The sequence below is a fragment of the Balaenoptera musculus genome, chromosome 2 (genome assembly GCF_009873245.2).
Source record: "Balaenoptera musculus isolate JJ_BM4_2016_0621 chromosome 2, mBalMus1.pri.v3, whole genome shotgun sequence".
Classification (NCBI taxonomy): Eukaryota; Metazoa; Chordata; class Mammalia; order Artiodactyla; family Balaenopteridae; genus Balaenoptera; species Balaenoptera musculus.
In genome coordinates this window covers 20194970-20211874 of record NC_045786.1, presented here as the reverse complement: position 1 = coordinate 20211874, position 16905 = coordinate 20194970, and the positions used below count along the sequence as shown (strand labels likewise).

Sequence of the window (16905 nt, the reverse complement as noted above, 5' to 3'; positions counted from 1 at the left end):
TATAAAGGAAAAAAGTAGTGATTTGGTTTCACTGCGAAATGTTACCATTTAAGAGACCAATGAATGAACCAAATTAAAATTTTGCTTAAGAAATATTTAGTGAAGTCCCTCAGAATCCGTATCTTCTGGGGAAAGTATCTATCTTAGCTATGATGTATGTAATCATGATAATAGTTAACAAAATCCTTTAATTATTCACTGTTGAATAAACAGAAATGGATCTCCTCCAGGTTCCTAAGGTCAACAATCTATGACCTGTTGTGGTCCTAAAATATGCGGGTGAAGTAGGGGTTTTAATTTAGTGTAAGTTAGAGCATTAGAATTCTCTACCAGCATTATGAAACGGAATATGTTTCTTGAATTACCAGCAACATAATCACTAATGTGACTTCCAAGTCCAAACTAGCATAATTACAAAAAAAAAAACTTGAAATTTTTCATTTAAACACAACTCTTAAAAATTAGATACAATCAATTTAGTCTGATCTTTCCACAAAATAAAAACTCTCCAAAAAAAAGATATACCATTTATTATTTTTTCTCCTCAGAGGCAAAAGTGCAAACAAGTTGCTTCTAGCAATGATTAAGTTATTTAAGTTCCTATAATTCTTAAATTTTTTCTCTCAAAATAACAGGAAAGCATCAGAAGAAATATTCCCACTAGAGCTCATGAACAAAAATCAATGAGAAATAAGTTCTAGAAAATATGCTAACAACAATGATAAGTTCTGTTGACAAGGGATATTTTCTAAGAGATAATTAAATAAGAACTTAGACCTTACAATCATCATTGCAGGGTAAAAACACTAAGAAATTACTGTTGTTTTTTTTTTTTTTTTTTTACCTACCTTTGTCTGGGAACTATAAAGAGCGCCCGGACCAGCTTCTTCCTATTTGCTTTTGTGTTCATGTTCATGCAAAAATCCATTGCTGCCTACAGGAGAAAAAGCAAACTTTTTTCTTAAAAAAATATCCATTTAGCTACTGAAAGCAGAAACCCTGCACGCTACGATGGATTTCTAATAGTTCCTAAACAGTTCACAATGGTTTTAAGACACTAGTATTATAAGCATATCCCAAACTTTAAAGATCACTAAGCTTAAACTCCTCTCTCCTTTTATATCTCAAAATATATGTTTCATAAACTTTTTAATTGCAACCTAGTTTTAGAAACAGAACTTCAAGTGAGTAGATTGAAGACCCACCATGACATGTTTGGCAAATAACTATATGAAATGTGCAATCCATGCTTTTGATCTCATAAATCAATGTTAATATCAGGAAAGTTTTCTGGTAAAATGTACAAAGTAACAAGAAGCCAGGAACCAAGAAAATTACTAATGCTAATAAGGATAACCAAAAAAGAATAAAGACCAACTATGTATGAGACACAGACACAGATTATCCCCAGAAACATGTAAGAGTAAGTGCTTCAACACTGAGTAAAAATGTTTACTGTCAACAATCAGATCTGGTAACAAACTAAAGAAACCACATCATAGGACTACAATAAATATCCATAATTATTATTTAGTATAGCAATCCACTATTCTATATTTTAATAACAAAAATGTGTTCAATATTTCATCAATATGTCTAACATCTAATATAAGTGTAGAAGAAAAGCTACGAGAAGTGTATGTTCCGGGAAGCCATTAGAAAACAAAACTATGAGTAGTTGGTATTTTTTAAATACAGGTATATATATTTTTTAAACATTAAAGATTTTCAATATACATGGTTTAAGAAAATAACAAGTTTAAGTTATACTTTAAAAAGAAAAAAACTATTATCAAATATCCTTTTGGGTATCTCAAGTATTTTCCTTCCATAGGTTCACATGATTATTTTATCATTAATCCCAATCTTTAGGTAGATTTGAGGATCAGGTAACAAAGATCCTCAGATTTCCCTACAAAGGGTTTCAACTCTTCAACAATACACTCACTGAAACACCTCCCATTTGATTAAAACTTTTGCTGAAAAAATGACACAACTAATGGTGATTAGATTCAAACCCAGGAAACTAACTCACATTGAAAGTATTCACCAAGATTGAAACTGTCACTATTAGTCAAAAGTAAAACCAATGTAAATTTTTTCTTCTGCTTGTAAAGGGAGTATAATAAATTTCATTAAAGTTTATATTTTATAACATTAAAGCTTCTTACAGCTAATTAGAATAACAAAGAGAAAAGGTGAAAATATACTAAAGTTCCTTCAAGTAATTCACCATATGAAACACTGAAAATTTCTGGACTAGTATAATAAAAATCCCAAAGGTCATGTACTCAGAAAAGAAAATTGGTTAACACTGGAAAACTTCACACACACACACACACACACACACACCCCTCAAATCAACATTTTTTGAAAAATATAAAGAAAAAATTTTAATGGCTAATAATGGCCTATGTTTCAACATAAACTAGGAAACAAAAAATAAGATGTACTTCAATAACTATTTTAGAACATTATCCTTTAGAAGGCAATAAACACTTTTCCTACCACAATAATCAAAGGCCAGTTAGATGGAAAAAAACTACAATGCTCAAAACTCTGCAAAGAAAAAAAAAAAAAAAAAAAAAAAAAAAAACTCTGCAAAGATTAGGAGTTCGTAAAACATGTAAATGCCTGGTACACATAGTGGTGGCTCAATAAATATGTAGAATAAATGAATAAAAGACTACATGAAAACTGCCAGAATTAATAAATTTGAGGAAATTAAAAAGAAAAAAAAAGCTTCCCATGTATATTAATTCTTAGATTTAACCAGCCCTGCCCTTTGGGGAGAAATGAAAGCAAAGGAATCACTGGGGTGGTGTCTGTCTGCCTGGGTTACAAGTGCTGCCTGACAACTCAACAAGCAGTTTTTGAAAACCTGTTTCAAAACGTTGTAAGTAAACGAAAGACAGTTCGACAATCATTTTTTATTTTTTTAAGTAAAAATAAACTCTTCTGATCATCAAATGCATGCAGAAATAAGCATCACCATGAATGACATTACCTGCAGAAGTCACCTAAAAGAAATCTTCACTTCGGGTTATCTATTGTTACGTAAGTATTGAATTCAAAAGAATTCTTAGATTTTTCTATTTCTCAACTACTTTTCCCTCTTAAGCCATTTGGACCTCTGCCAATATAGATGGAAAAAATTCCTTTCATGAGGAAGCTGACTCCCAGGAGGAACCCACTGGGGTCCAACAGGGCAGGGTAACCTCCTATTTTCCATCTGAACCTCCAAGAGCTAACCCAGAATTTAACATATGGTCATTACTGAGCTGGGCACTGCAGGATACTTTCCAATACAGATTCACATGAGATCTTCCCACTCAACTTTCAGGATAGCACTCAAAATGGCTGCAAGGGTGTGGCAGGCATGTCAAGGTATCTCTCATCCTGCTGATAGCCAGTGAATATATGAAAATTTAGCAGGGGAAAAATTCAATCATATCCCAACCTTAGGAAAATAAGCAGTTGTTTAAAAGGTAGTCTCTGCTATATTCTAAGATGAAAGAAAAAAAGACACTATCTCTTCAGAAAACAGAAATAAATGCTGTAATTACTAAGTTTTTGAAAACTGTACATTGACCTAATTACTCCAAGAGGTGATTAGCCAATTTGGAATTTTTTTCAAGCCTATTTGATTATATGAATAGTTACTGAAACACATCTAAATTATTTGTAGAAGAGCTAAACAAGCTGAAAGTCAAAAAACAACTTGATGTCTGTAGTACTCTATAGGGAACTCTCAATACATTATGGGGAGAAAAAAGGATAAAAGATTACATTACACCTTGACTTATAAATGATTTAAAGCAATGATTTTCAAACTTTGGGTCTCAAGAGTCTTCTACACTCTTAAAAATGATTAAGGACCTGAAAGAACTTTGTTTTTGTGGGTTAATATGTTTATCAGCAGTTACTGTTTTAGAAGTTAAAACTGAGAAATTTTCAAAATATTAATTCACATAAAAATACCAATAAATCTATTAGTTGTTCACATTTTTTGGAAATTTTTTTTTTTAATTTTTATTTATTTATTTATTTATTTATTTATTTATTTATTTATTTATGGCTGTGTTGGGTCTTCGTTTCTGTGTGAGGGCTTTCTCCAGTTGCGGCAAGCGGGGGCCACTCTTCATCGCGGTGCGCGGGCCTCTCACTATCGCGGCCTCTCCTGTTGGGGAGCACAGGCTCCAGACGCGCAGGCTCAGTAATTGTGGCTCACGGGCCCAGCTGCTCTGCGGTATGTGGGATCTTCCCAGACCAGGGCTCGAACCCGTGTCCCCTGCATTGGCAGGCAGATTCTCAACCACTGCGCCACCAGGGAAGCCCCGGAAAATTTTTTTTAATGAAAAAAGAATTTAGTGACAGAAGAGTGGTACTCTTCTAGAAGATACCTTAAATTCTCATATCTATAGATTCTCGTATCTATTTATGCACTCAATCTGTTGTGACATGTTGTTTTGGATGAAGTATATGAAGAAACTCCAGGGACTTCTCTGGTGGTGCAGTGGTTAAGAATCCGCCTACCAATGCAGGGGACACGGGTTCGAGCCCTGGTCCAGGAGGATCCCACATGCGGTGGAGCAGCTAAGCCCGTGCACCGCAACTACTGAGCCCGCATGCTGCAACTACTGAAGCCCGAGCACCTGGAGTCCGTGCTCTGCAACAAGCCCACGTGCAGCAACTAGAGAAAGCCTGCACGCAGCAACAGAGACCCAATGCAGCCAAAAATAAATAAATAAATTTATTAAAAAAAAAAAAGAAAAAGAAACTCCAGTTTCACACACATATGTAGCTGGAAAGGGAGGCATATTTTAAGATCATTTTCAGTAATTATAGATATTCTTTGATACTTCACCAAAACTTGACAAGTGGTAGTTTCTTAACCGTTAGTTGCAATGTGAAATCAATGCAATGTGTATCAACTTCTCATGCTCTGCTAGATTAAAATCCATTGGTCTATCTTGCACTGAGTGAATTTTTAATATCCAATCAAGATTTTGTTGACCTTATGTGCTGGTAATTCAGAACAATGGTTCACTGAGCTATGCAGATCTTCCAAACACTTACATAGTATTTTTAAATTACATTATTTAACATCACCACTCATCTTATCAGAAAAGTTTCACCAATAAAGCCTCTTCAGAAAAGAACTGGGAAGATGTCAAGCTTATGGTGGTGGACATAAGTTTTCCAAAATTCTAATTTTTGCTGGAAACTCAAATTTGTCCACTGGCAATAAATACTTTTAGTTGTTTCTCTTGAAGTGAGAGGCTCACCTGTTCATGTTAGAAAAATGTCTGCTAAACACCCACATCTGAATAACCACAGTTTGTCCATCAGTTCTTTCAAGTAAAAACGGTATTCTATGTAAAAAGCAACTAGTTTAGCTTGCAACTCAATCACACAAGTGATTGAGGCAACCTTTTCTTGAGGCAACCTTGAGATAGTATATTGAGATAGCATATGTGCTTTACACGTCCTTCTTATTTTATCAAGTTAAAAGGAAGTGTACTCAAAGACTGAAATGAAACAAAATTACTCCAATTTTTATGGATTCATCAGAGATTCCTAAGTGAAAGGAGCATTGTTCTTTTAATTGCAGATGCACAGCAATGGCTACTAGTACATTCTGCTACCCATGCAGCTTGATTCGTGTTAAAATGCCAGCAGCTTTACCCATCATCACTTTTGCAAATGTCAAAAACAGTGAAAAAGTGGGGAAAAAAAATCCTAGTATTAGTATGGAAAGAGTTTTGACCTTACAGACCCCCTGAAAGTGCCTCAGAAGATACCAGGAATCTACAGAGCATACTTTAAGAACTTCTGGTCTAACACAGTATTTCCCACACTGAGGAATCCCTATGTGAAGGGGAGAGGTGTCAAGCTAACAGGATTCTAGAGACAGTTCCACCCCCAAACACAACATCTACAAACTGGCTCCCACTGTATGTGTTTATTTTGAATTCCCATATTAGATTCCATTTGAAGAAATGGTTCATTCTACAGCCAGAACAGTCCAAAAACCATAGACGTTCCTAATTAGAGCTATCCTACAAGGTCTACGTGCTTGAGTAAAGTCACACAGAGGCAATCATACCTTGTCTATCAGATCACGGTTGACACAGTTGGGCAATTGCTGGAGAAAAGCATCTACTATGAGCTTGAGATGAGATCCAGTGCTGGCTTCTTCATCCTCTTGTTCTAATATGAAATTGGTTTTTAAACAGGTTTAAATATATATATACATAGACAATATAAGAATAAAAACATCCAGTAAGAAGTTATCTGGGGCATAGATAATCTAGAGCACTTTTCTTACTCATGAAAAAATGAAGCATTTTTTGAGATATTACCCTAGAAAGTGTGGGTATCTTTAGAATCATAACCCTAAATCACTACTGTCTTTCAGATATCAACTATAAAAAGGCAAACTTTTACATGAGAAGTCACAAGTTGCATGTAGTTTTATAGTAGATCTGCAATTTTTATCTGTCACGCATCGCTTCTCCCATGTCTTCAATTAACAGTACGATCATCGCTTGCCCTCGAAGGCAATCCATGGGATTCTGATGGGGAAGGGTGCTGCCCAAGCACAGACACCACCACTCCTCTCGGCCACAGGCAAGCATGACACAGGACTAGCCAAGTCCTTCCATGAGGCTTATACACAGACAGTGGAAGACAAGCCCTCTTTTCTTCTGATGTCACTAACTGGTTTGAGCCAAGGGTAGCCTCCAGCCATGCCTCCCTCCCTTCATGACATGGATAAACAGAATCTGCAGTAGGAAACAATGAAGCCCATAGAGAGAAAGGCAATACTGACAGAAGGTATCTTTCTAATAAAGAATCCTAACTAATAAAGAAACTTGACGGGAAGTATTCAGGAAATAATTAACAATGTGATATTTTTATTACTAAATATAAAACATTACTCAATTATAAAGACAGATAAAATTACATCAGATGAACTGATATACTAATTGTCTTTTTATCTCTCAACTTTCAAATATACTTATGTTAAGACTGTAAAGATTATATCAGAATTAAAATACATTAAGGACAATGCTAGCAAGTAGAGAAGTGTAAGAAATATCTATTAAGATTCAGATTATCACTAAAGTTTGTAGTCACATAATATAGGACATGTAGTATTTCTGTTCCAAATCAAATTCCAAAAAAGCGATGGCCTAGAAACAACAGGAAAACAAGGAATAAAAGAGTAAAGACCCATATTCTCAGGCAAGGGCTTTGTGTAGAAACACTAATCCAAACTTGGGAATTCCCCGGCGGTCCCGTGGTTAGGACTCCGTGCTCTCACTGCCGAGGGCCCGGGTTCAATCGCTCGTCAGGGAACTAACATCCCACAAGTTGCAGAGCGTGGCCAAAAATAAATAAAATAAAACAGACGTTTTAAAAAAAAAAAAAAAACAACTAGTCAAAAATTAAAATTTTTGGCAAAAGTGTTTACCTTGCTCATCAAGAAGTTTCTTTGTAAGATCTTCAGCTTCATCTCCACCCTCTAGCTCCAAAGTGTCATCATTAATCTCTAGGTTCTCCAACTCAAGCTCCAAATCATCAGGACTTGATACCTCCTTATTATCCTTAGGTTCCTTTGCCTCTGTTTGAAATCAAAGAATCAGTACCTCTGAATTAAAAGTCATATTGAAATCCTGCTGCAAAAAATACAAAGACTCACAAAATCTGCATCGTTTGTCTTAGAATCTACATTTATACCTGGCAAGAAATTTGATATATTCAGATTTTTTAAAATACATTATGCTCATTGAGAACAAAGACCATAACTTCTTTGATTCTGTATGCCATCTGTTCACTGAAGAAATGAACAGATGGATGGATTGATGAATTGATGAATGGAGACATACATGGCATGGGGATCTGTGGTAAAGATGAGGGGAAGATAAAGCTGATTAGATAAAGTGGACTTAAATTAATTAAGATGTCCATATTATTCTGTCATTCATTTAATCTAGTGACTCAATGTTCGTATTACAAAACTAGTAAATAAAAAAAAATTTTTACAAATATTATTTTGAAACTAATCTTTATAGCACTTTAATATAAAAAAATTTGTCCTCCAGCATTTACCTTTGTAATCATCCTTGTTGGACTCTTTATTCTGACAACTTTTTTCATTATCTTTAAACAAGATGGCTGGAACAAAAGCTTTCAAATCAATGAGGTTCTCATAAAAATTCCGAGCATCTTCATCTTCCCATATACCACCTTCCAAGTCATATTCTCCAGGTTTACCAGGTGTAAATATATCAATTCCAGGCCCATGCTCTACAATAAAATAAATCACAAGGAATTAAAACCAATGAACCTTGAATGTTTTGATTAACAGACGCTTCTTCAATCCACAAGCACTCTGGACTGTTCATGTAACCATCTTCACCAGAAAATCACAAACTGTGTTTTAAGTAAAGCTCTAAACCAGGACAGACAAGAGGAAAGCGTAGGATAAAGATGCATTTCTCTTAAATGTTTTAAGCAACTGATATGAGATTAAGTAGCCATTTGATATATTAGGCCCACCTTCATAAAACCTAAAACCAATATAAGAAATATATAAGCCTGGTCATTCCTAAACATCCAGCTTAAAGTCCCACCTCCCCTATGATGCATTTTTTTAAGACTCGCAACCCTCTGTACAATTTATATCATAATTATCATCACAAGTTTATGGTTTATCTTACCATAAACCCTTAAAAGCAACCCCTTTTGGTATTAACTTGGTATAAGACAGATTGCCATAAATGATCAATTGATAAATAACTGGAAAGGAAGGGAAGGAATGATGAGGAAATATACAGATATTTCAGTAGAGAGTGGAAAACCATGTATAACACACACACACACACACACACAGTCTACCTTACATACAACTACACTTTCTTAAACTCAGAACATTAAAAGTAACTAATTTCCTACTTCATGGTCATGAGACCATTCATGATTATATCTATCCTCACTGTACATCTCTCCAAACTAGAGAATGATCCTGCAGATTAAAATTCACCCTGAGGGGTTCCTCGTTGGTGCAGGGGTTAAGAATCCTCCTGCCAATGCAGGAGACAAGGGTTCGAGCCCTGGTCCGGGAAGATCTCACATGCCGAGGAGCAACTAAGTCCGTGCGCCACAACTACTGAGCCTGCGCTCTAAAGCCCGCGTGCCACAACTACTGAAGCCCGTACACCTAGAGACCATGCTCCGCAACAAGAGAAGCCACCGCAATGAGAAGCCCGTGCACCGCAAGGAAGAGTAGCCCCCGCTCGTCGCAACTAGAGAAAAGCCCACGAGCAGCAACGAAGACCCAATGCAGCCAAAAATTAATCAATTAATTAATTAATTAAAAAAAAAAGAATCTAACAGAGCAGAAACCAGAATTAAAAACAAAACAAAACAGAAAAATCCTGAGAGGGACTTCCCTGGTGGCGCAGTGGTTAAGAATCCGCCTGCCAATGCAGGAGACATGGGTTCAAGCCCTGGTCCGGGAAGATCCCACATGCTGTGGAGCAACTAAGCCTGTGCACCACAACTACTAAGCCTGCGCTCTGGAGCCTGCGAGCCACAACTACTGAGCCCACGTGCCACAACTACTGAAGCCCGCGTGCCTAGAGCCCGTGCTCCGCAACAAGAGAAGCCGCCGCAATGAGAAGCCCGCGCACCGCAACGAAGAGTAGCTCCCACTCCCCGCAACCAGAAAGCCCACGTGTAGCAACAAAGACCCAACGCAGCCAAAAATAAATAAATAAATAAATAAATAAATTTATTTAAAATAAAAAATAATGATGGCAGAACTTTGTCAACTTTGTTACACAGCATTTACATCTACATTGTATTAGGTATTATAAGTAATCTACATGATGATTTAAAGTATATGAGAGGATGTGTGCAGGTTATATGCAAATACTAAGCCATTTTATATAGGGACTTGAGCATCGTTGGAGGTCCTGGAACCAATCCCCTGCAGATACCAAGGAAGGACCATAAATGTATTCACAGTATACAACGCGTATTTTCTTATTGAGGATGTAAAATACAAAATACCTTCTTGTATTATAAAAGGACACTTCACAAATATTTCACTTTTAAGATTTTTAAGTAAATAGGATTTTCAGATAGTTTTAAGATTAATAATGTATTAACATTTATCTACCGAAAGTAATTTTTCAAGTAGTTGGTGTGATATGTTAGAATAGTATATTAGGAGCCTTACCAAAAAGAAAGTTTAAAACACCTTCGAAATAATACGGAAAGTAACTCATCTTACAAAATGATAAACAATTTATCTTATAAAACTGCAAAGTAGGCTTTAGTTCTAAGTAACAATTTAAGATTATATACCATTCAAAACAACTAAATTATAAATATAAATAAGCACAGAAATATTAGTATCCCAAATGTCCAATTCACCTTATTACCTATCCAAGATATAAAGTAAATCTTTCTGTAGCTCCAACTATGGTTTAAGACAGGCCCCTGTTAGACACAATCTAAGGATATCTATTACAAAAGAACCTGAAGGGACTTCCCTGATGGGGCAGTGGTTAAGAATCCGCCTGCCAACGCAGGGGACACAGGTTCGAGCCCTGGTCCAGGAAGATCCCACATGCCGCAGAGCAACTAAGCACGTGTACCACAACTACTGAGCCTGTGCTCTAGAGCCTGTGAGCCACAACTACTGAGCCCACGTGCTGCAACCTCTGAAGGCTGCGCACCTAGAGCCCGTGCTCCACAACAAGAGAAGCCACCGCGATGAGAAGCCTACGCACCACAATGAAGAGTAGCCCCTGCTCACTGCAACTAGAGAAAGCCCACGCACAGCAACAAAGACCCAATGCAGCCAAAAATTAAATAAATAAGTAAAGTTATTATTAAAAAGAAAAGAACCTGAAGAAATTCATCATATCATCATATGAGTTAATTATTATTCTCTAAGTGCAAAGCCTTTTCCATTCAGAGAAGCATTTCAAGTAGATTTTCAATGTTCTTATTAGGTCTTAATACTACTTCTTCATTTAAAAAATTTTAAAGACATTTCAAAACATCCATTTTCAATATTACACATCTGAGAAGACTAAAGATATAAGTGATTAGTGCTTACTAAAAAAAAATCACAATGTTTGTTTTTAAGGATATCTTACCTTCTGGTGTTGGTTTGTCTTGAGGAAGATCTGGCATATTTTCATCCAAAAGGTCTGCTAAGGATTGAGAATTTGCCAGCAGCTTCTGATAAGACATAGCAAATTCCTCATACTGTTTATGTCTATCTTCGCTTAGCTCCCCTTTAGAATGTAGAATACGCCTATAAACAAATGATGAAATAATCTGATAATCTTATCAAATAGATGGGATCATGTATTATTACATTGGGAATGTTCTATAAAATTTGACTTTATCACACAAGCTTATTAACACAATCTTATTTAACAACTTATTTTTAATACTTAACTTTCAAGACGTATCTGAAATTAAAAGTTGTACATCAAATTCACCTGAACAATTAAAATTTTTTAAACAATTAAATTTTCACATTGGTTCTTCAGAAAACATGAAGTGTGATTAACAATTATGCTTGCAGAAATATAAAATTCAATAGTATGGGGGCTTCCCTGGTGGCGCAGTGGTTGAGAATCTGCCTGCCAATGCAGGGGACATGGGTTCGAGCCCTGGTCTGGGAAGATCCCACATGCCATGGAGCAACTGGGCCCGTGAGCCACAACTACTGAGCCTGCACGTCTGGAGCCTGTGCTCCACAACAAGAGAGGCCACGACAGTGAGAGGCCCACGCACCGCAATGAAGAGTGGCCCCCGCTCGCCGGAACTAGACAAAGCCCTTGCACAGAAATGAAGACCCAACACAGCCAAAAATAAAATAAATAAAATAAATAAATAAAATTAAAAAAAAAAACAGTATGCCACTAATTTTTAGTATTTTGTTACAGCCATATTCCCATCAGACATACAAGTTGGTTTTCAAAAACAGCACGTTATAGAAAGAATCAGTATCTTTAAACTTTCACAGTGATTTGATTCGAGATTATGTTGAAAAAGCCTACATCTTCTGTGTAGTCAATTCTCAAGCTACTGTGCAAGCACTCGTTATTTATCCATTTAACAAATATTAACTGAGCAAACCCACTTAATCAAGGCCAGGCCGCCCTGAGGAGCAGAGGACACAAGTACTCCTGCACTCTGCAAACAGTTCACTAATAAGCCACCCATAATTAGAAATGTAAAACTAATGAAAATTTTCAAATTGTATAAAGTAAAAATTTTACTGTAGTAGTTTAGATGGTTGAAATGTCTATAGCTGGACCCAATTTTTCTACAACTAAATATTTATGTAGTAGTGTAACATCTGAAATTTATCAACCTTAATACAAATACAATATGGATTTCAAAAAGTCAATTATAAATTGTAAATTAAGTCATTTTCAAAAGTAATATTTAAAAGTATTTTTTATTCCTTGTTTTGAGTTTCCTTATGAACAGTGAAGAAAATGAGTTAGAGAGTTTTTTGTGTGTTATCTCCTTAAAAGTTATAGAAAATGAAGTAGAAAATCCATGCCTACACTTATTTATCCCTGCTTATTTGGAACAATTTCCAAAGTTTCCCATCTTATCCCATTCTTATCCACAGAAACTTTTGTTTAAATGCTACAATATTCCAAATAGCAACATTTTCTATTTTTAGGAATAGCAGTTCCCATTTACAAGCACAAGATAGATCAATAAAAAGATCAATTATTACTCATTAAATCCAATTCTTTTTTTCCCCAAATCTGGCCTATTAGGATCTAAAGTGAGAATTTTTCATTCATTTTCTTGTGATTTAAATACACATTAGACAATATCGTTCTACAAATAGATAAGTAAAATGCCAAGATAGTTTAACCATAATAATCCAGGCTAAAAAGTATTCCTCTAACAACACTGTCACTAAAGAACAGTTTCTTTCTCTCTTCTAACATATATTTCAGACTAACTTTACAGGCAAGAACAAAGTTTCTTTCAGTAAGTTTTATGAAAGAATTTTTTTAATTAAAGCAAAAACCCAAGCATTTAGAAATATTCAAGCCATGAAAGAAATGACTGACATTACTTTAAATGAGCTTGTTCGAACTTTTAATTAGAAGTCATGTCATTTTTGAAGTTAAAAAAGCCATTAAAATTAAATAATTTGAATAAATAATACTCAAAGGCAGGCTACTCTAAAATGTTCTACAATTATTAGGAAAAATGTTAATTAATAAAAACTTGAGTTTATTCAGAAACAAATTATGTTAAAAGGGATAATAATAGTTCCAAGGGATTTCAAAACCTCTAATGACAACTAAGATGCAAAATTATTTCAGCTTGAAACGAAACTGGAAAATATCTCAAAATACCATGAACCTGGAACTTTATTTCTCTAACAAGCTGACATTCTGGTCATCTGAAGAACATACACCCAGTTTAGGTTATATAATATTCACTAAGGATTTATGACATACAAGCTGTAGCAAGGTGGTGACTATTTTATATCAGAACAGAAAATGAACTCTTTTTTCCAGTATCAACTTCACTTTCAAACTTTTGCCTGGGACTTTGCACGGGTAAATTAAAAGTGACTGAATTCTATGAGGGGTCCCTTTGTATGCATTCAGTTCCTTTCCATTTCTCCTGGAACCAGTCAAAACTTTGAAGCTTCAGAGATATTCCTCGTCCTCCCAAAACCTCAATTCCACGATTAAACTTTTAACAGTACTAATTTACCTAACTACTTAATTTATACGTGTTTAGGTTATTGTTTAACGAGACTAGTTGGGGGGGGAGGGTTAGATTTTGGTTGACTGGTTTTCTAATCGAATCTTATACTACGCACTCAGAAAGCAGTACAGGATACCAATGAAATGGCATTAGAAGAGTTCTGTTATACACAAAACTTATATAGTCATATGTACTTTTTCCTTACCATTTATTTAATATACATTTCCTAAACATCTGACTAATCCTACAGCATGTAATAAGACTATAGACTTCAAGCAAAGAAAGAACCCATCACAGGTACCTGAAAATTCAAAATCCCTAGTTATTTAGAGGTTCTAATGAAATTTAAATGAAACAGTTTCTAGTTAATGTACTATATAAGTCAGTTTTTATAAGTTTATGAAGTCCATATGGAAGTTTTTCAGTTTGATTAAATTTTAGACCTGTATGAGGGAACTAAATATACACAGCACCTTTGACCAGAGTACCTTTTCTGTACATCAGTGTAAATCTCACCAAAATTTCTTATGTAAATTCCATGGGAATATATCACTAAGCAAAATCAAGCTGAAGATATGATTCATCACATACCACTTTAATTACAATCTCTTCAGAAACACATCTATTACACAAAGCTGCTTTGAAGCCATTATTCTGAGACTGTCATAAACCAGAGGTCAGCAAACTTTTTCTGCAAAGCGCCAGATAATAATTATTTTAAGCTTTGCAGACCATATGGTCTTTGTTGTGACTACTCAACTCTGCTGATATAGCACAAAAGTAGCCACAGACAATATGTAAACAAATGAGTGTGACTATGTTCCAATAAAACTTTATTTATGGACACTGAAGTCTAAACGTCATATAGTTTTACTATTTCACAAAATGTTCTTCGATTTTTTTGAACCATGTAAAAAGGTAAAGACCATTCTTAGCTCACCGGCTGTACAAAAACGAGTGGTGGGCCTAATCTGGCCTGCAGGCCATAGTTTGCCAATCCCTGTCATAACTGGAGATAACGGAGTATCACTGTTAAATATATTATAAACAAGTTCATTCTCTCTCCTGGTATCACTGAACGATAGGGAGGAAATGGTACCATAAAGATATGAAAAGTAAGCAATGAAAACAAAACTAATTCCAAGTCTTAGTCACTGCAATAAAAAAATAAGAAAGTAGACCTCCTTCACCCAAAATATGAGCTATCACTATCTGGGAGGACCCCCTAAGGTACATCAATCCTTGATTTCTGGAGTGTTTTTTATATTACATTTAATATTAATTTAACTTAATATTGTAAAACTGACAGAAAATTTCAAATAGTCCATTCTGGAATCAAGCATTATATCTCATAAATAAGAAAAGCCACAGATGCCTCAAAAAATTCTAGTATTGAGACATTCGGTTTTCTTTTTTTCCATTTTTTTCATTTTTATTGTTATTGCCTGACTTTCTTGCTATTTCTTTAATTTTGTACAGTGTTTATTCTGTTGTTTTGTATTGTTTTTAAAAATGAATTTTTAAAATAACCCATGAAAGTTTAAGAAGTTTAACATACAAATTTTCAAAATCATAAAAAGGCACAAAGAGAAATTCTCATTCAAAAACCTTTCTGAAGGATTGAGCAGGCAATATACTGTTAATGGTGAACTAACATTTATTGAATACTTACAATGTGCCAGATACTGTTATTAAATGCTTTTACACATATGAGTTCACTGCACTGTTCACATGTACCTCAAAGGTAGAGTGCTACTGTTATCCCATTTTACAGAAGAGAAAACCAAAGCACAGAGATGTGAGGTAACTTGCCCAAAGCTACAGAATGAGTAAATGACATCTAAAACTTGAACCCAAGCAGTCTGGCTCCAAAGTCCATTCTCATAACTACTGGATTATACTGCCTCTCAAATAAAATTAAAATTATCCACTTGGTACCTTATTTTGAATTAGGATGTCTCTCAAATGCATGTATCAAAGGCAAGCCTTCCCACATTGAGGTTCTTGTTTTATATTCTATTTTGGGTCCTTCTTTTGTTTGGATTTGACTTTGTAAGTCCTCAGTAGCTAATGAGTTTACTAGACACCTTAAAAATAAGTACTAGGACTTCCCTGGTGGCGCAGTGGTTAAGAATCTGCCTGCCAATGCAATGGACACAGGTTCGAGCCCTGGTCTGGGAAGATCCCACATGCCACGGAGCAACTAAGCCCATGCGCCACAACTACTGAGCCTGAGCTCTAGAGCCCACAAGCTACAACTACTGAGCCACGGGCCACAACTACTGAAGCCTGCGCACCTAGAGCTCGTGCTCCGCAACAAGAGAAGCCACCACAATGAGAAGCCCGCGCACCACAACCAAGAGTAGCCCCCGCTCACCGCAACTAAAGAAAGCCCGCGCACAGCAACGAAGACCCAACACAGCCAAAAAAACCCAAAAAAAACAAAAAAGAGTAGCCCCCGCTCGCCACAACTAGAGAAAGCCCACGCACAGCAACAAAGACCCAACGCAGACAAAAATAAATAATTAATTTTAAAAATATATAACATTAAAAATAATAATAATAATAAAATAAGTACTAAATGCAGATGAAAATGAGTACTATGGAAGATGTGAAAAATACAGAATGAAAAGGTAGGAAAGAACCTGATTCTATCATTTGCTATCCAAGTCACATTGGGCAAGCTCTTTAATCCCTAAATCGGATCTATCACCTTCAAAATACAGGTATTTCTTTCAAGGGTACTGTGAGGATCAACTGGAATCATACATCTGATGCACTATATCAATGTAAAACAGTATTTTCGTGGAAAAAAAAAAAAAATGCCAGAGCTCACTGTAGAAAATGCAAGAACTTCAATGCCAAGTATTATTTTGATCTTCTATTAGCCAAGTTAAAAAAGAAAAAAATCTTGAAAAGACCACAGAAAATCCATTTTAGCTTTGTTCTTATGCAGTCATGCAAAACAACATAGAACACATGGCCAAATCTTGAAAAAATAACCATGAAGCAGACCCATGAAAAACTACTAGGTTTCACTTTTCATCTCCTTTAGCGCTCTGTCAAATTCTCATGAGAACTTGAATTTTCTTGTGGTTTCATTTTAGAATTTGGTTA

The 16905-nt window shown here is 35.4% G+C and overlaps 1 protein-coding gene across 2 annotated transcripts in view; it reads right to left on the bottom strand.

Annotated features, from left to right (window-relative positions):
• Window positions 1-16905, bottom strand: part of UPF2 (UPF2 regulator of nonsense mediated mRNA decay) — a 93718-nt gene that overhangs the window by 62932 nt on the left and 13881 nt on the right. For both annotated transcript variants that reach the window (XM_036842881.1, XM_036842882.1), the window contains exons 4-8: window positions 11181-11341; window positions 8119-8316; window positions 7481-7630; window positions 6110-6213; window positions 849-934 (exon numbers count right to left, since the gene is read on the bottom strand). In XM_036842881.1, coding sequence (XP_036698776.1) covers window positions 849-934; window positions 6110-6213; window positions 7481-7630; window positions 8119-8316; window positions 11181-11341 — 699 coding nt within the window. The remainder of the gene's footprint in view (window positions 1-848; window positions 935-6109; window positions 6214-7480; window positions 7631-8118; window positions 8317-11180; window positions 11342-16905) is intronic.